The 21,057-nt window shown below is 38.7% G+C and overlaps 1 protein-coding gene across 1 annotated transcript in view; it reads left to right on the forward strand.

Annotated features, from left to right (window-relative positions):
• FRAS1 (Fraser extracellular matrix complex subunit 1) overlaps nucleotides 1–21,057 on the forward strand; it is a 421,740-nt gene that overhangs the window by 148,896 nt on the left and 251,787 nt on the right. Inside the window, exons 3-4 of the mRNA XM_033106538.1 lie at nucleotides 11,689–11,796; nucleotides 19,955–20,047. Of these exons, the coding sequence (XP_032962429.1) occupies nucleotides 11,689–11,796; nucleotides 19,955–20,047 (201 nt within the window). The remainder of the gene's footprint in view (nucleotides 1–11,688; nucleotides 11,797–19,954; nucleotides 20,048–21,057) is intronic.

Consider the following 21,057-nt stretch of genomic DNA (forward strand, 5'->3'; position numbering starts at 1 on the left):
CTTCCTATTTACTAATATTCTTTTGAGCTATATTCAGTATGCACTTCAAGAAAATTAATCTGTTTGTATTAATTTGTTTGTATTTGTGTGTTCTAGAATTTCAAATTAATTATGGTTATAGACACTTCTTAGCTGATGAAATATTCATAGTTATTTTTTTTAATCTCCCATATGTGTTTCTATTGTCTTCTGTATCATGAAGTTCCAAACAAAATAAAGTATACAATGTTTCTTTGAATTACAAGGTAGTTAAGTTTCTGGATAATTTAGTGCATATTATTACTACTGAACAAATTCTTTGTGTTTATATATAAAACAGGATATATAATCAGCAATTATAAACAAATATTTCACTGACATGATTATTTGGTGGGACATTTGAAAGTCATGCATAAGTGGGACAGTTTTTCTTTGTGCAGGAATATCTTGCCTATTACATGATGTCTAGAATGTATGATCTCTGTTATTAATGTCAGTGGACAAATCCCAATATTCAGTCTTCAAAACAATTTTTCAAATGCCTCTTGGGGTGGCATAGCCTCTGTGTAGGAGCCTGCTTTACATTAAATGGTGAAGCAGGGTCACCAGTAGTGAAGTCTTTGACTTAGGGCCTTAATTAGGCCTGAAAACAGGCATAGTAGGATGTGACTTTACCTGGTTGAATGTGAGTGTCAGTACAACTCCCAACTACTTACCAGATGGTCACTTTAACCAGGCCAACTGCCAAGATGTTGGCTAGAGGAAAAAGTTCGGGCCTGAGAACGTGAAACAGAGCTTCAGATGGTATAACATGGCTTGAGTTTGCTGGAACACAATAGCACCAGGCAGATGAGCCTAGCATTCATTCAGAAAGGGAGGGGCCCTTTTAGAGCAAAAGTCTTGACTGAGACATAAGTCTAGAAGGCAGGATCTCAAACAGTGTATACTGAAAATGGATACTGCGGCTGCAAGGCAAATTTTATAGGGCAGCATAGAGAGTGAAGTGCTGTTGTCTGTTTGTTTGACTTTTAGCAATCGCATCACAAAATAGCTAGCAATTATTTAAATTGGGAATATCCAGCCAACCATTTATCCATTCATCCATCCCTCCATCCATTAACTCAGTTCTTGTTATATTTCAGTCACTATGAGAATACAAAGCCACCTATATATAAATAAATTATTTTCTCCTTGGAAGGGAGAGGGAGACAAGTAAACAACTAATTATAAAATGAATGATAATGATCTAATAGGGGAGGAAGACAAGAAAATAAATAATTTTAATATAAGAGATAATGGTATAGCTATAATTTAATTTTGTCTGCAAACATTTTGGGTGTTTAATTTTTTTTCTTCATTTGCCTTAGGAATATGCAATGAGAGCTGAATTGTTAGAAGGAAAAGAGTTAATTACTAGCTTAAGTTCCATTAGAGTCTTCCCAATATCTGGATTGCTTAAAATAGAAATATGAGGCAGACTTTTTAATCATTATAAAACTTTTTCTGTGGTTAACATCTCTGGGAATTTATGAGCATTATTTTGTCATTGGGGTATTGTTTGCTGGGCTTTCATTATGACAGGATTGTGTTCGAACAAATGGAAATTTGGGTGTAAAAAATAGATGTGTTACAGAGCTAAGCCTGCATTTCTATTGTTTCAGAGTTTGGGATGTAAAGCACATTCACTAGGCATTTAATTTTATTCTATATTTTGAAGAGTTCCCCCCTTCCCCATGTACTACTCTAGGAATATAGCTTCCACAGCCCTCTATGGTGGAACATTTTGTAAATATTTAAGCTGTGGGGAAGTTAACTTCTCCTTATCTCAGAAGCTGGAGGGATTTTCTAAAGCTCTAAACGCTACAACTACTCTTCGATAACAGAAAATACCTTGATCAACAGGTTAAGATTGTGGCAAGTGATCAGACTCATAGCTAACAGTTACTGTTTCCTATGGGCCACCACTGTGCTAAGTAATTAGTTCATTTCATCTTTACTGTGATTCTGTTGGGTCCTATTGTATCCTTAGTTTATATACAGGAAATTGAGACTAAGAAAAGCTAAGGGATTTGTCCAAAGTCCCAAAATTAGGAAGTAATGAAATTAATATTTGAACCCAAGTTTACCCACTCTGCCATACTGGCATTACTATTTGAGTTAGTGTGATATATAACCTGTATTCATAGACTGAGGCTGTGGGTACAGACGTGGGTATGGTGGGAAAAACATAAGCTTCAGAATCAAATAGACACTGGTTCAAATATAGGTACCATGACTTAAAAGCTTGGGGAACATTACCTGACCTCTCTGAACCTGGTTTTCCTCATCTGTAAAATGGGGATGATGATCATATCTATCTTAACATATTTTAAGAAGAAATATAAAGGATGTGAATATGCCATAGAATCTGGAACACTGAAGGTGCCCTCTTTCTCCTTTTTCTTTTCTGTGCAAAACAGAACTTGGAGGAATAAGTCTGGCTTTATGGAAGCAGGGCAGCTTTGGTAACCTGAGGAAGGGAAATACTAACTTAGTCAAGGAGGCAGAGAAGACTTCAATGAGGAGAGATATTCCAACTGAGACTAGGACGTGTATGGAAGTTAGGTTAAGAGGGTTGGGAGTGTGCTGTTGCCGGTACAGGTAACATGTTAGGCAGGTAAGTCACTTCACTTCACAGTCCCTTCCTCTGTAAATTTGGCAGCACTGCCCCTGTGTGTGCTTCACCTTGTTGGACTGTTAAGGTGAGAAAGTGGAAGTAAGAATGATTTGCAATGGTAAGACTGCTACGTAAGGCATTCATTGTTGTTGATATTCTATGATAGCCACATAGCATAGAAGAAAAAGGATGGGTTTGAGTCTCCCATATACCCATGACTAAATAGGCTCTGAACAATTCACTCAGCCTTTTCAACACTCTTCCCTCATTTATAAAATAAGGGTAGTGATGTTTTGTGCATAGGATGCTGGGCGGAGCAGTGAGATGAGTATGTGGAGAACCTGGAGAAGTACTGGCACTGGGCTGTAGTTTGTTCCTTTCGTTTTCGTGCATCTGCCTGTGGTACTGCACGGTGTAAGAAGACGTATGTACAAGAACATGATGTTCACTTGCCATGCTGTTCAGAGTCTATTGTCAGCTAACTGAACAAAGACGTTTTCAGTTATATATAGCAGCTCTCTTTTCATCTGTGACTCATGCTGTTGTTTCTGTATCCAAATGAAACTCTTATAGCTGATGCCTTCAGTTTATCACTTTATGATAGCGGGAGGAGGAGGTCAGGTACACGCTCATCACTCTAGGATGCTGAAATGAGAAATGACTTAGGTCCTTAGAGGAAAACAAGAAACTCCATAAGGGATAGTATATGGAGCACTCCTTTGAAATAGCTTTCAAACAGGAAGTAGTTTGCCATTGTTGTTTTTATTTGCCAATAATTTGTGTTTAGTCATCCTGGAAGGAGATAATTTAATGTAAACACAAAGACTCCTCTCTCTTCTTAACAGTAAATGTCCTCTGCTCCTTTTTATTTGGGGCTGGATGAGGAGCTTTACATGAACTTTGAAATGAGACCAAATGCAAAAGGTATTGTTTATCTAAGCTGTCTGAGGAACGACACTTGGGGAAAGAATTGAACTCTAAAATAACCTTATGAAAGTTATTGATTCATTTCCTGATGGTTCCTTGCCAAACAAGAACCATTATTTCCATGCCCAAACTGGAGCGGGCTCAAAGAACCCTTTTTTATGGATTATCTTTTCCTGAAAACCGGACTTGTCAAGAAAACGAACCTCCAGAAATGAAGACATGAGGCCCCGTTGAATATTGTGGCCCTTTCATTGCTTTGAAGGACACAGTTAATTTTTTAAAAGTTTTACTGAGGGCAAGAAGGTTTGGGGATACATGGCTCACTGTTATGTATTTAGTAGGTAGTTTTCATTAGCTGCCCTTCCTTCATGTTAGTTCAATGCCAAAGCTCAGATTCTACCTATGGTGGTCACAAAAAAGGGCACATCATTTTTCATTCTTCTACCTTATATGTTAAAAGTAACTTTAAAAGATAACATAAATTTCATCTACTATATGTGAGAACTGTTCTAGGCATTAGAGACACCACAGTGAACACAGAACAAACAAAATTCCTGTTCTCCTAGGGCTTCTGTTCTACTGGGGAAGAGAGACACCATAAATAAGCCACTGTATAATATGTCAGGTAGTGAGTGCTAGGAAGAAAACAGTGAAGGAATAGATTGACAGCAAAATAATGTCTGGGGCGGTGGTGTTCAAACACCCACTTGCACGAAATGAAAGAATAAGCCATGTTGATATTTGGGGGAAGAGCACTGCAAGCAGAGGGAATGGTGCGTTCTAAGGCCTGGAGCTGGGACCACACTTGGGAGTTCCAGGAACAGCAAGAAAACCAGTGTAGCTAGAGCAGGGTGAAAAAGTTTTGGGAGACAGCGTAGGAAAAGAGGTCAGAGAGAGAGAGAAATAAGTAGCCACTGGAACTTTTTAAGCAGAAGAGAATCTTGACCAGGGGCCATTGAGCTGTGACAATCCTGTCCTGAAGCCATCGCTGCATTCTAACTCCTACCTTGGAGCCTGGCTTACTCTAAGTACCAAGCTATGCTCCCCAGAAAGTGCTTGGGGAGACTCTTAGCACCCACCTCCTCCCAGGTGGTTCTAACAGCTCTCATTCATCAGCCCCAAACTTGTAGTCTTCAGCAGGGACCTCCGATTTGACTCAAGGAAGCTTTAGTCTCCTACGGGCCCAATACAAGAACAGAAGATTCAGTAATTCCTGATGCCAGAAGATGCCAGTAGGGAAAGAAACTCAAAGAAGGTAGAGGGTTGTGCTGTTTCTCAGGATACCAGGAATCTGAGGCCCAAAGCTGCCTTCAACCAAACCCCCAGGGAAGCCAGTGGTCCTGGTCTACCTCCTCCTACCTGGGAGGTTCTTATCAGCTCTGTATCCCAGCACTGAGTTACCTAGAGGTGACTGAGAATCTGAGATTTTTGTGAAAATGCTTCATTTAAAGGAATATGTTTTATTGAATAAGTGGGAAATACATATACCCATTATTACTGGTCAAGCTTTTCTAGGAAATTTTAATATGCAAAATAATCACATAAGTTACGTATTTCTGTTACTGAAAAAATAGAAAATATGGATAAGGAAAAAAACAAAAAAAATCACCTGGAATCCACACTCAGGAATTACTACCCTTCAGTTTATGTAATTGCATATTTTGTTTCCATGCACATGTACCGGGGGTGCCAAAAAAATGTAGACACATGACTTGTATTCATCTTTTGTTATCGGTATATATATTGACTATTATAATTTTAATGCAGTTTTTTCCTTTCTTAAAATGTGTATAAATTTTTTTGGCACCCTCTGTATATTTTTATTACAGAAAGTCACCTTCTACGTACATGCTATTTTGTAACCTGAAAGCACTGCTTTGGGGGTACTTTATTCCTTCTTTCTCATTTTTGGTCAAAGAACTAAAGGGAATTTAAAATGAAATGAATTATTCAATTATTAAAGTAGGGTTATGCCATTCAGATGAAAGAAAATTTATGTTGTCAGTTGATATACTTCTCTGATAGAATACTATAAATAATTTTCCCCAGAAATTTGAGTATTGATGAGGGATATATTCGTTGTTTATTTTTAGCACTAATCAAATGTTCAATAAATACTTAACACAGTGAAGTAAGTTTTGTTTTTGTTTTCTTGAAGCATCTTGCTATTACTTTAAAATATTTGGGGATGGAGGCGCTATATTGTTTGCAGGAATGTTTTATTCACATATTATTAAAAATATAAATAGCTGTTTAAACAGATCATATTTTGATTGCTTTTTAGGTTTTTCAAAATCTAATCTTTTAACTCTATATTCTAGAGAAAAATGATTTTAAGGCTATATCTTTTTCACAGTGTGTAAGATTGGAAGAGAGGATTATAAAGTGACAGAATTGCGATAGTAACATGGAAAATCTGTAAAACTTTACAATGTTATTTCTTTGGATTTCATGGCTTTATCCAAAGTTTTAGCTATTGAGGAACTCTAGTATTCCTACCTTCATAAAGCAATTTTATGAGACCATAGAAATTGATTCGTAAAGTTTTAGACCTGAAAAATATATGGCCATCTATCTAGGCCTTGGTAAAGGGCTCACTTTATTGAAAATTGACCATAAATTATTTACTCTATGAGGACATTATTATAAGAACCTTTTTTTTTTTTTTGACAAGTCTAATGCCTAGATGAAGAACATTTTTTTCCAGATATAGTTTTATTCCAGTAAAGTAATAACCTCCAACATTATGGGGATTTGGTAGCAACATCACTTAAACATTGTTTTTTCAAGATCCTTCATCTTAATTGGGGTTTCTCAGTTCACATGGGTAGATATTTTCTTGAGGGTAAGCAAGTCCTCAGGATTGTTCATTAATGATTTCAGGCAATACTCAGGAACTGTGCTAAGGGATGGTGATATAGAAAGAGGAATAAAATGAGATCTCTTTCCTTGAAGAGTCGGTCTGGTGGGAAGACAGATATGCAAACAAATTCAGGAAGGCTTCCTGGGCCCAGATAAATTTAACTTTGAATTAACATAGAGAAAATAATGGTTCCATGAATGAAAGTGAAAAGTTATTCCGCCTCTAGAAGATCATGCTTCGAGTTCAGTAAGCCAAGTCCAGTGACTGAGAGCTGCTAAAAAGTATAATGGACTGTTTTTCAGTCTGGGGTCACTGAGGAAATAATTGAGGTGTAGAGGAGAACTTAGTAACGGTATGAGAATGTTGCATCTGGGGAGAGGAAAGATGATAGGCACCTCAGAGCTGGTGTGACCCTCTAATGTCTGAGTAAAAGGAAGCTATGGGTTCATGGTTACGTCAGCTCAGTAAGACAAAGGCTTTCCAATTACCTAAGTCATTCTGAAAATGTAATCTGTGGATTCATTCCTCCTTTCTACTGCAAAATCCTGGATCTTTCCAGGGTTGCGGTCCTAATTCAATAATAATTTCACTCTCTTTTACCTGTGTAGGCTGGAATAGGACGATGGGAAAGTCAGGTATTTATGGGACTGTTTTCACTTTGAGAAAAGGAAATGTTTAGAAGATATTTGTTAAATGCCGGTAACATCATAGAAAGCATTTGAATTAAAAATAAATTCTATCGGTAGATGACTGGATTAAGAAACTGTGGTACATTTATACAATGGAGTATTACGCAGCCATAAAGAAGAAAGAAATCTTACCATTTGCAACAACATGGATGGACCTAGAGAACATTATGTTGAGTGAAATAAGTCAGACAGAGAAAGATAAGTACCATATGATCTCACTTATATGCGGAATCTAAAGAAAAGAATAAGTGAATGAACTAATCAGAAACAGTTTTGGAGACAAAGAGGAAAAACTGAGGGTTGCTAGATGGGCTGGGGGGTGGAGGTAAGGGGGAAGGTGAGGGGATTAGAAAACAATCAGTAACCACAAGATGGCCACGGGGTATGAAAATTAATCTGGGGAACATAATTTAGTGGTTACCAGAGGGTAAGGGGGGTGAGGGGTGGGAGATGAGGGTAAGGGGGATCAAATATGTGGTGATGGAAGGAGAACTGACTCTGGATGGTGAACACATAATGTAATTTATAGATGATGTGATACAGAATTGCACATCTGAAATCTATGTAATTTTACTAACAATTGTCACCCCAATAAATTTTAAAAAAAGATAGTAATTAAAAAATAAATAAATAAAATAAATAAATTCTATTTAATGGACCCTTAGTAAATTCTAGGTACTGTTCAAATCTCTTTAAATACATCATCTCATTTCATCTTTTCAATGAGCTGATGAGTTAAGTCCTTTATCATTCCTACTTTAAAGGAGGAACCTGGGACACAGACACTTTAACTTGATAAGGAACTCACCATTAATAAATGGTGACACCAGGATTCAAGCCCAGGCTTCCTGGCTCCGGAGTCTGAGTTCTTAGACTCATAGAGCCTTGCGAACTTAGGCAAATTGCTCAATTTTTTGAATCCTGTTTCCTCATCTGTGGAATGGGAAAAGTCATAATAAGGACAGTGCTAGCTCCACGGTTGTCATGCATATACGTGCTTTGTATAGCATTGATGTGCACTTTCGTCCCTCTCTGCTAGGCTGGCCCTCTAGGATGATGGCAGAGGTTGGGGAAGCAAAGCCGGCTGCTCTCCTCCAGCACCACAAATGCCTCCTTCTGTCAGTGCTTCCTGCTCCAAGCGCCAGGCACAAGTTAGCATAAGATAATGATCAATAATGGTAGCTGTTGGCTTTGCGAAGTTGTCTTTTTTATTTAATCTGTATCATGAAACTGATACTGTTTTTATGAAATCAGCAGGGAACCCGTATTACATTGTGCTTGGGAGTGAAATTTGTTTTTCCTCACCTACTTGTCGTTGCTCTTTGGGTTCAGAGTAGACTGTAGTTGGCACTCTAGTGCCAATTTCAGAGGAATTCACTGTAACAATAGAGAGAAAGAAATTCGGAGGTATTCCAAGTCAGGTTCTAGTACTCATTTGTTTTGACTCAGATGTTTTTGAATTGGCTACTGGGAATGTAATCTCACCTCAGGTTTATTGTTTTATTTTTTAAATGACTTTGGGTTTGAAGCACATTCCCTAAGAGGTTACGCATTTAACATTTCTCAACCAGAAAGGATGACTTCATTTTCCCTTGGGAATGTTGGGTCCATCCTTGTAAATCTGTACCAGTGCTGGTATTGATGTAGGCAGTTACTGAGTGTGGGCCGGGATCGTGTCTCGTGAGACTGAAGAATGGAAACACGTATCAGGGAGAGGCAAAAAGTTTTAAAAAGAGGATAGTTTATTAGAGGCAGGAGAAGAGGTTGCAGCTCCCTAGCGGGAGGGGGTCCCGAATGGGGGATGCCCCGTGACTGAGGCGAAAGCTGTTTTATACCTTCCCTTGCCTGCTTGGAGAAGGGGAGCTGTTTGAAGAAGGGAACTTGTTTGAAGAAGGGAACTGGTGCCTTCTAATGAAATTCGTCTACCAGGTTTGTTCTGCTTGCCCATCCTAAAGGAATTAGCAAACTAACCGACTCTTATCTATCAGATCTGCTCCGTTTATCAGGCCAAAATGAATTTTATGATTAACCTCAAGGCCTTGTTACATTATGTCCTGGAGCGAAGGAATGATTTCAAAACCTAAAATTTTAGGATATGACTGTCTTTGTTTATTCCACCAGGGACCTCCCTGTCTACCTAGGGACATCCTAGCTAACCTATATCAGTATGTGCTCCAGAAAAACAGAAGCAATAGGAGACATATGTGTATCTTTTTATATATATAAAGAGAGATTTATTTTGAGGAATAATAAATTGCTTGTGTAGTTATGGGGACTAGCAAATGCCAAATCTGTAGGGCAGGCTGGCAAGCTGGAAATTCAGGAAATGAGTCTGAAATTTTGAAATTTGTAGGGCAGGCTAATAGCCTGGAAGCCCAGGCAGTGTTTCTATGTTACAGGCTATTTTTTATTAGATTTATTAGGGTGACGTTGGTTAATAAAATTATATAGGTTTCAAGTATACAATTCTATAACACATCATCTATATATTGCATTGTGTGTTCACCGCTGAAAGTAAAATCTTCCGTCACCATATATTTGACCTTCTTTACACTCTTCTACCTACTCTCACCCCCTTACCCGCTCATTCTATGTTACAGTTTTGAGGCTGAATTCTTTCCTCTCCAGGAAACCTCACTCTTTGCTCTAAACTCATTGCTTGTGTCTCATCCATGTTATGGAGTGTAATCTCCTTTATTTAATCAACTCATTGTAAGTGTTAATTACATCTACAAAATATCTTCACAGCAACATCTAGGCTGGTGTTTGGCCAAGCAGATGGGCACCGTAATCGATCCAAGTTGGCGCACAATATTGACCATCACGTTCAGTTTCAGCCTTTTGGTGCAAAACTGTCTGTGGCTAGCAGCCACCAGTTTCCCCGATCATCCAGCTCAAGTTGAATGATAATGTTCTGATGCCTCTATCAGGAGCTTACACACTTCTCTTACTCCACCGCAAAATATTTTAGTGGAACTTCAAGTAGGTGACTGAAGGAAAAAAGGAGGAGAACATTTAGGAAGAAGGAAAACGTCCTCACTAAGCAACTTGTGAGCTGTGAACACTTGATATATGAAGGACCTAAGGTGTGCCAGCCAAGGACAATACCTGCTCTGAGAGGCTTTCAGGCTGGTCCAGCAAGCTAACAGGAATGTAAATGAGCTCAGGAAACTGTGGGGTTACAGAGAATCGTAAGGAGCCACACCCAAGTAGGGGTGTGAGGTGTGCAGTGTTAAGGGTTAGGAAATGATTCATCCTTGAGGTTGAGGCTTGAAAGAGGTGTGTGGGCATGCAAACTGTCCCCGAGGGAGTGGGGGTGGAGTGGACCTATCCAGAGAAGGGAATGTTTTGAGACCAGGCAAGGGAGTCTGGGGCTGTCCAATGGCTTGACCAACTTACGTGGAGGGATGAAAGTCTCGGGACTGTGAGATTTGCCAAGGCCAGGGTTAGAGGCAAGGGCCAGATTATGGCCTTTGCATTTTATCCCATCAGAGGTAAAAATGAGCCATGCCACAGTTTTACACTGGAGATTAACCTGGGCAACACTCTTACAAGAGGTTTAGTGTTTAAAACTCAGCCAACAGTATGGCGGTTTTCAACCCATATAAAGTGGGAATTTCAGCTAGCAAATCTCTGGGAAAATGTATTTTGGTACAGTCTGTGGTATCTTTAATGCTTCAATTTGAAGTTATGAGAGCAGCCTTTCAAAAAACAGAAACTGGTCTCTATGGGATCTGTGTGATAGTTGGTCTCAAAGGTGCTTTAAAATGGGCACAACTGAAATAGAGATTCAGCATGATGGAAGGTAGAAAATAGGAAGGACATTTCTAAGACTTTTGTACTAAGTACAATTTCACTTTTCTGTTTATGACCATTACTTTTCCTTTCCAATTTGTTGAACTGACATAGTGTCATCAATTTATGTTTATTTAATACCCTCATGTTCATAATCCAAAATAATTTGTGAGGTCCTCATGGATGGTGCCCATATTTATACTTTATTTGTACCCCCAATATGCCTAGCATACAGTGGATGTACTCGTAATAGCCACTCAATATGTTGGTTAATCTGCCTTAAAAATATTGAACTATTTACTCAAGTCCTTCTTGTTTCTGATGGACATGAGAGTATGTAGTAGCAAAGAGCTGGAAAGTGCTGATAGTTATCTAGTGGGAAATTCTGCTTTTTGGATGCTGGTTAGTGCTAGTCCAAGTGTCATTTTTCCTTTAAACAGGCTTTGATGATTTCTTCTGGTTAACAGCAAAGCGAAAGTTCAAGTCAGGGAGCAGCTTGTCCTCCTGATGTTTCAGGTCAATCGATGGCTTTTACTCTGGACATCGACAGCTCTCTGCTGTGTGCCCTTGTCTTTGGCTATATGGGTTGACTGTGGTGAAATGGATTATATTGCTTTTATTGCCTCTCGAGGTTTACTCAGTGCCCAGCAAGCACTGTGTGTGCCTGTGACTTTCTTTTCTTTTTAATTGTTCAGACTGTGGGGCTCTTGATGGTGATGCTTTTGTGTGCTCATACTTTGACCGCCTAATTTTTAACTCAGAGCTTATGCTTCTTGCAGGACACCACAATTTGGGAGCCTGACTCATGCCAGAGTTGCCGTTGCCATGGTGATATTGTTATTTGCAAACCTGCTGTTTGCAGAAATCCTCAGTGTGCTTTTGAGAAGGTACAGTATCCTAACTGTATCCTAAATGTATTGGTAGAGTCAGTGAATTGTAGGGTTTTTGCATTTTTTCAGCCATCTGGTTTTGACATTTATCCAAAATTAATTGGAAGCTTTATGAAACACAGGAGAGAATGTTTACATATCATATCTAAGAATACTTTAATTTCTGTTTATTGAGCATCTAGTACTCTGGTATTCAGTTAAAGGTTTTACAAATGTTATCCCATTTAATATTATGTGGTGTATATATCTTCACCCCCACTTTACAGATGAGGAAAGTGAAGCCTGGAGATTTTAAGTCACTTAACCATGACTATGCAGTTAATAAAGAAACTGCTGCCCAGAGATTTTTCCTGAGTCCAACAGTTTCCAAAGCTGCTGATACTAACCGCACCATTTACAAGCAATTGAATAGATTGAAAGTCAGGATCGATTACTTAAAGATGATTTTCTAAAAATATTATTTGTTCTTATTGTATTATTGTGCTGTCTTTGGCTCCCTAGGCATATAAGAAAGGCTGTGATTCCAGAAATCTCTTAGTATTGACCAAGTGTATGAGGAATATTTTATACTGTCCCTTTTGTTAAAATTTTTCAGTGTTTTCTAACTGCACATCTATTCTGTTAGATTTTTTTTTCCCCAGATGCCGACTCTTTTCTTTCTAAAGTGAGTCTATTAAAATGAAAAAAAAACAGAAGCTTCAAATTTGAACATTTGAAACTCCCTGGAAAAGACCAATTATTTTTTCTAAAATAACATTCTGTCAATTTCACAAGCATAGTTTATTTTTCTAGTTTGCTTCCTCCTACCACAATAATTAATCTTGAGCTTTTATACCATATAGTGCTAATAAATTTCTGTTTGTTTCTAACATTGGAGTGAAGGTTTTGTACACCTTTAAGATATTACTCAATTTCTGCATCGGTATATTTCTGAGAAGCTGGTTGTACATCAAATGTTGGTAAATTTGATAATATTTTGTTGTAGATTATTGGGCTTTCTATTTTATGGAATAAACACTCCTAAACGATACTATTTAGCTTGCTGAGTAATTCATGTCAGATTCTGAACTGGTCATGTGATGGCCATGAAAACATGCCTTCCTCCATGTCACATAAATAATTGTGTATCACAGAAGAAGCCCTGAACTAAATGTTATAAGACATAGACTGTCATGCTGAAAACTAAATGTGTTCTATATCAGGGGTCAGCTGACAGAATCTAGCCTGCTGCTTGTTTTTGTATGACCTGTGAACAAGGTATAGTTTTTACATTTTGAAATGGTTGGAAAAAATCAAGAGAACAATATTTCATGGTGTGAAAATTACAGGAAACGAAGTTTCAGGCTCCATAAATAAAGTTTTATTAAAACACGGGCAGACTCATTTGTTTATGTATTGCCTGTGGCTGTTTTATAGTGACAAAAATTGTATAGTTGTGACGTAGACCACATGTGGCCCCCAAAGGCTAAAATATTTACTATCTGGCCCTTTATAGAAAAAGGTTGACTCTTGTTGTATACCAAATGTGATTTTGTCCCTTTCTCATTTGTTCCTTTCCTAATTTTTCTCATCTCAGTAAATGGTAACTCCCGTCTCTCAGTTCCTCAGGCCAGAACACTTAGCATCATCCTTAACTCCCCACTTTCTCCCACATCCCACATCCAGTGCATTAGCAAATACCCTGGCTTTTCATAGAACAGTGCATTCCATGTGCCGCTTCTCTGCTCTTGCTCTGGTTCCACCTGTTACCATCTTTGGCTTCATTTTCACAGTAATGTCTTAACTTGTTTCACTGTTTCTTCTGTACTTGCCTTTTTTCACTGCAATCTTGAGATAGCTGCCGGGGTGATCCTATTAAAATTGAAGACAGATCATGTTACTTCTCTCCTTAAACCCTTCCTATGGCTTGTCTTTTCACTTAGAGTAATTCTTCACGAGGTCCTTTAAGTTGTTACTGTGCTCTTCTGATTAACCAACTGTTCTCTGTCAGTCTGCTTCAGACACCACTCCTGCTTTCAATTCACCAGATATGCCAGGCGCCCTTCTGCCATAGGGCCTTTGCATTCTGCTGTTCCCACAGAGATTGCTCTCCCCCTCTCTCTCTCATGCATACATGTATGCATGTATGTATGTATGTATGTATGTATGTATGTATAAAAAAGATATATGGCTTGATCTTTTACTTCAAATTTTGTCCAAATTTCTTTCTATTTAAAATCGCAAATCTGCACCCCTACTACACATTTCCTATTCCTCTTCCATGCTTTATTTTTCTTCTTGGCACTAAGTACTACTTAACATACTGTATATTTACTGATACTTCTTGTTTCCCGTCTCTTTTGTTCACTGTATATCCTCAGCACCTACAGTAGCATCTGGCATGTGCGTGGTACTCACTAAATATTTTCTGACTGACTGAATGAATGAGAGATGAAGCTAGAAAGTTGCTAAGTTCAAGGTTATGGAGGGCCTTCTATGCTGTACTATGAAGCTTGGCATTTCGTTTTTAAGATGATAGAATACTAATGAAGGTTTCAGACACATGAGTAGAATGGCCAGCTTTTCTTTTGGAAAGATCTCTCTGTTTTTTAAAGATAATACATGATATTAAAAATGAGGAGACTAGTTCAGAGGCTGTGAAACTAATCCAGATGAGGGATGAATATGTGAATTGGAGCCCTGGTTGTGTAGGGATAAAGAGGAAAGAGCAAGCTCAAGAAATATTTAGGGGATAAATCAGCAGGACTCGATGAAGTTAGGAGGGCAAGGAAAAAGGAAAGATGCCTCCCATATTTATGGCTTGATGACTAATCGGTGAGTTGAGCCATGAACTGATATTGGGAACATAGGAGAGTAAGGAAAAGCATCCTATCTGGGAGGGCAATGATGATTTCAGTTTGGTGCATGTTCAGTTTAAAGTGTCCATGGAAAAGCCAGATAGATACTTCAAAAGGGCAGCTGGATATATGAGTCTAAAACTCAGAGGAGAAGACAAGGTTGGAGATGTAATGCAGGTATCATTAGCATATAGATAGTAGTGCAAACCTTTAGAATTAATGAGCTCATCCAAAGAGACTGTGTGAAAAAATGAGTACAAGACCAAGGATGGAATTTGGGGAACTCAGTCATTTAAGGGAAGGTGAACATAAGAGAGAAAGCCTAGGCAGATTAAGAAGACATGGTCAAGAGGTAAGAAGTAAGAAATGGTCAGGCAAAAGAGCAGTGTTTTGGTGTCCAGAAGAGTAGAGAGCTTCCAGGAGGATTTTGTAGCAATAGTGCTGACTGCAGGTGAGGGAGTAATTGGGAGGAGAATTTAATATGGTCCAGTGTATTTGGTAACATGTAGGCCACAGGGGACCACACTGAAGTTGGGGTCAGTAGAGTGGCAGGAATGGAAGCTGTACTGAAGAGGATTGAGCAGTGGAGGAAGAGTGGGGAAAGGAAGGCCAAGTAAAGGTTACTCTTTCAGGGAGCTCCACAGAATGGAAGGGAAGAAATGGGACATTAGGCAAACACCAGTACATCTGTGAAGTTTCTTTGACTCTCTCATCCCCTCCCATCGAGCCTCCTGTGTATGCCGTGGCACTTTGCGCTTACTACAGCCTTTGACCAGACTGCAAATGCCTGTTTATTTGTCTGCTGCTTCCTCCAGACTCTTAGCAACTTGAGAGCAGGAACCTTGTCTTCTTCACTATTACAGCCCACCAGAGAGCACTGTGTAGTACACAGAGGATGCTCAGTCAATGCTTGTAGAATGACCAAACAAGGGAAAGGAGAGGGTTTTGTGCTTTTTCTTTTCTTTTCCTTTTCTTTTCCTTTCTTTTCTTTTCTTTTCTTTTCTTTTCTTTTCTTTTCTTTTCTTTTCTTTTCTTTTTTCTTTTCTTTTCTTTTCTTTCTTTTCTCTCCTTTCCTCTCCTTCCTTCCTTCCTTCCTTCCTTCCTTCCTTCCTTCCTTCCTTCCTTCCTTTCTTTCTTTCTTTCTTTCTTTCTTTCTTTCTTTCTTTTTTGATATTAGCATGACAGAGATATGATCACCTTAGGAAAGAAAGGGGAAGGACTTAGAAGAGAGAGACATTGAAGGTAGGGCCGGTAGGGTAGGGAGGAGAGACAAAGGGACAGATAAATGAAGGAGAAGGAGTGGTTTAGGAAAAGAACATTCTCTGAAAGTGGAAAGAAAGAGCCATGGATGGGTACAGATATAGTTAAATTTGTGGGTAAAAAGATGGCCGGGATACTGGAGTAGTTCATACTTAATGAGCTTACTTTATGAAGACTTTGAGGTTCGGTTAGGAGTTGGAAGAGAGTAGTGAATGTTAGGAGCTGCCACTGAGAGGAGAAAGTACTGAGCAAGGTTAAGGTAAAGCATTTGTGGGTGGTGTTAAGGGCCCATGGGAGCAGGAGACCATCTACCTTTGGGGGTACCAAGCTGCATAGTGCAAAGATTTTCTCAGCAATGCTTACCCGCCAGGTATAAGAACAAGGCAAATTGTGGAATAGATCCAGGATTGGAATTCTGCCATATTAATGGAGAAAAATAATAGAGATGCAAGAAGTGTGAGGCATTGAGACTAACATGAATAGGAAAATGAAGCCAGCTGCCTTGAGTGACGACAAGGAAAAGAAGTGCTCAAGGATCTCTCTGAAGGATGTGAGATGAGTGGGAGTGAAGGTAAGAGGGAGCTAAGGGCTAGGAGGCTCAGACTCAGAGTTGAAAGTTCCTGGTAAAGAATAATTCGGAGTGTGGACAGGTCTCAAGGTTGACTATGACTGTGTGGCACTCAAGTGAAGTAGAGGTGAAGACTGTTTGAATTGAGGTGGTCAAGAATGGACAAGGATAGAATGTTAGGCTGCTCACTCCCATGGACATTGAACTTGTCAAGAATCATGTCTAGACAGAGGGTTGAAAAGAAACTGAGACCCAGGTGTCAAGTCTTTAGTAAGTGAGTATGAATGAGTGATCAGCAAATTGGTGAATGATGGTAATAAGGAAGAAGGACATAATTGGAGAGATGAACTCCAAGGAGGTAATGAGAGGGTGGGACCACATGACCCAACCATGAGAAACTTTCAGCTCCACGATCGTATGAGTATGTCACAAAGCATTTGGGTTCTTTATTTTAAGTAATGAAATAGATCATAGAATGATAGAACTGCAAGAGGCCTTTAGAATCCATTTAGTCAGACTTCCTTATTTTATAGACACAGAAACAGACTGTTAGTGGCTTAGTCACGTGCTCAAAGGCACAGCTAGTAAGTGGCACAGCCACGGCAGCAACCTGAGTACCTGGCCCTTGACCCAATGTAATTTCTACTCTACCATGTCGCTTTTAAGTTTTCCTTTGTGTTTCTCAGCAACATGTGTTGTTATTCAAATCTGCCGATGTATACTTATGTTAGTTCATGGCCCAAGTTAATGAATCACCATTGCACCCTAAACTAAATTATTATTATTATCATTAATAATATCTTGAGTTCCTATCATGTTTTTAAAATGTTTTAAAAGCCCTTTTACAATTTATGTTTTGCTCATGGATTGACTGGTAATAACCTAGTGTCAATGGCAATTCTAATAGATATTTGTATCTATCTATCTATCCATCTATCATTTATAACAATATATAGTAGATTCTATATTCATATCCTATATCCATATAGAATAGCTAGCTGGATGGCTAGCTAAACAGGGACAAAGAAAAGAGACAGAGACAGAGAAAGACTGAGAAAAAAGAACAGAAGGATTTCGAACCTTGACTATTTAACCCAGTCCTATGAGAATCAATCCAGTCTTATGGATGTCTAGAGAATATATATATAGAGAGGATAATACCATGCAAGGAACACTATATTATTACATGGGTGGGATTCCGGCTGTCAACCGTAATGCAGATAATAATGGTATTTATCTAATCAAGTTGTTGTGAGAATTTAATTATATATATAGATGTGTATATATATATGTGTGTATATATATACACACACATGTAGCTATTATAACTACTCAATAAGTGTTAGCTATAATTATCAAATGATCATAATGATTGTCAGTTTGTTCTTCTAGATCCCAGGCAAGTAGTCTTGCCCAGCTCCCTCATGACCTTCATTGACGTCTCTTACGTATGCTGCCACTTCCTAGGGCAAAGTCTGGAGGGGCAGTAGGCTTATGTGTTTGTGCGGCCCACATCTCACAAAGCTATGCAAGGTTACGTGGTTCCGTAGCAAGAACTCCTTGTCTCTCCTTCTCTAAGCACCCACATGCATTTTTTTCTCTCTTCCTTTAGCCCCAATAAACCTCTTACATGTTCAACCAGAAGTTCAATAGATAGATTCAAGATGGGGACCCCTTCACTGCCGCTGATTAATGAAGAATATTATATTTATGAATTGAGTTTTCAGGGCCAAATTTGAAAATCAGTTTTTATGCAAAACAAAGAAAACTAACTTGGGGACATAAAAAATCCCTTCAAATCTTCCATTCCACCTGCCTTTCTCCATTGCTCTCTGTTTCCATGTTAGAATGTAAACAATACTTAGATTATCTCATTTTCTATCTGTATTAATTTTTTAGTGCAAATTAGCCTAGTGTAGTTTCTATATTGCACTGTCTTAGTGGAAATTAGACAAATGTGGTTTTCTCTTGGGGTTCGGAGGGCACTTCTCTGAAAAGTCATTAACATTGCATGGTATGGTATGTACAACTTTATAAGATCTCATATGTTTATCTTATCAAGCAAATATGAAGAAATTAGTGATTACTGTTACTGGTGCATTTATCTGTTTAATGGATTAACAGTTCTAAAATCGTAGTCCCATTTCTCTCCCACTCTTGTGGATGTGGTTATATAAAATTATAATTCTTTTGTAGGTGCATTTTTAAAAAAAGAAGCAGCCCCAAATAACAAGGAAGAATTAATGCACACATACACACATACCCAAACACACACTTTTTTTCATTTTACTGGCTGAATTCTTTTTAGGCTCTTCCTCTGGGAACAAGTTATGATTTCCTGGCTAATGCAGGATCTCCTACCATTTTTGATCAAAATCACCGATTGCCTGTTCTGTTACAATCTAGGCTTGATGAAATGCTAAGATATATCCAAAAAAAAAAATGTATACAAGTGGACACCTTGGTCAACATTGCTCAAGCAGTAGTTTGCCATAATCAGAAGTGTCTGGACGCTGATGGTAATCACTTTGTGCACCTCTTTTAATTGCAGAAGTCAAATGTGACTTGTAGTCATCTTTTGTTATCGGTATATATTGAGTATTACAATTTTAATAGTTTTTTCCTTTCTTAAAATGTGTATACATTTTTTTTTGAAACCCTTTGTATATAGTAGAGGAGCAAGATGAGTCAGAGGATCTAATAAAAAAATCACTAGCCCCAAAGATAAATGTAAGCTCTTTGCTCCATCCTTTTAATAACTCTTAGATAAATGGATTCTTCATAATGGCAAATGAATGGTTAGTTAACACCTTGCCAATAAATCCTGGGGTAGCCCATTTCCTTGATAGTATCCCATCTTGATAGGAAACACAATGACAGTTATAGAAGCCTTGAAAAACAATGTAGATCTTTACTGGAGTCCATGAATTCTACCCAGCTCTCCACAGTACACATGATGCCTCAACAATGCTGTTTCCTCTCCCAGCTTTGTCATTCAGTCTCTGGCCCTGTGTGCCTTGTCACTCTGTGTCCCAGGCAACAGTGAACATCAAAACTTCAGCTCCTCCCTGCTGGCTGCATTGGGCCTCTGTTGGAAAACTGGAAGACCTGCCTGCTCTGTGGCCACCTCCCACCTTCATCCAAGTCTTCTCTTTTAGGGAGATATAGTTGTTCTCTCAACCTGACTGCTTTTCTTATGTGACACTCAGGTGAAACATTTCTAGTTAATAAAATTCTTCACTTCATTACACGTGAAAAGATATAGACAATTTTCAAGGAAATTACTTTCACAAGGGGATTCATTTTATCTTGGAGAGAAGCTCATCTTGACAGAGAATCCTTTTTGTTAGTTCATTTGGTTTATCCTGTCTGTTGTTGTCACCTGTGGAAACTCATGAGATTTAGTGAATCAGATGGCTCGGGGTGTGATGAACCATTGTGACTATATTTGCTGCTGCTGTTTTACACTGAGCCATTTTTGAATGCTCAGGGAGAAGTACTTCAGATAGCTGCCAACCAGTGCTGCCCTGGGTGTGTGTCAACGACTCCTGGATCTTGCCATCATGAAAAGAAAATCTATGCGGTAAGTGTTTTCTGACCCATAGTTGATTCTGTGTCTGTACATCACTGACAAGGGAAGGGAAAGCTGAATGCTAACCTTGTGTTGACAAGAGAGTTTTTTTTTTTTTTTTCCTTTGTCTGGCTGTGGAGGACAGGAAGCTCATTTGACTTTCCATGGGCATTTGTGTTTCCTGAATAAGACGAAAACTATCCTATTTATTCCAGAGGCCCTATGTAAATATATGTAGATTGAATTTGTGTGTGTATAAAAGATAGTCTGAGAATGTTGATGTTGAACAAGTTGTGATGTTAAATAATAAAAGTGCCACCTGGTCTTTGTATCCCATATACATTTTTTTCAGTTGATAGTTACAAACAGCCCTGAGTGGGTGAGTAGAACAGATATTATTAGTCCCGTGTTAAAAATGAAAAAGGTGAATTGCAAAGAGCTTAAGGTACTTGCCCAATATACCAATAAGTGGTATAACTTGGCCTAGAATTCTGGTCTTCTTACTTCTAACTCAGGCCTCTATCCATTAGGGTAGAGTTTCTAAACTTCAGCGCTCTTGACATTTTAGGCTTTTTGGATTGCCCTATGCATTGTAAGAAATTTAGCAGCGTCCCTCTACTTATTAGATGCTAGTGTTGTTCCTCCCCTCCCGCCGCCACCAGTCCTGACAACTAGAAACGCTGCAGGCATGGCCAAATTTCCCCTAAGGGGCAAAATTCTCACCTATCCCCCGTTTAAAACCACAGTACTGGAAATCGATCCTAAAGTTCCTTTATTATATTTTCTCATTCCAGATCCTTTAGGATTAATTTAGAGACATTAAATACTGATTAAAAAGTACCATTAAAATAGAAATTATGAAAATGGAATGGATACTGTTCATCTTCACTCGTACCTAAATGTTACCAGGAGGCAGCGGGTGAGGTTGAATGTGATGGAAAGAGCTTCTTTGCTTTCATCCTCATCTTCCACCTGATATAAAACTTTCCCCAAGTTAGTGCCTCTACCCATTCAGGACAGAG

This window comes from Rhinolophus ferrumequinum, chromosome 5, assembly GCF_004115265.2.
Source record: "Rhinolophus ferrumequinum isolate MPI-CBG mRhiFer1 chromosome 5, mRhiFer1_v1.p, whole genome shotgun sequence".
Taxonomy (NCBI): Eukaryota; Metazoa; Chordata; class Mammalia; order Chiroptera; family Rhinolophidae; genus Rhinolophus; species Rhinolophus ferrumequinum.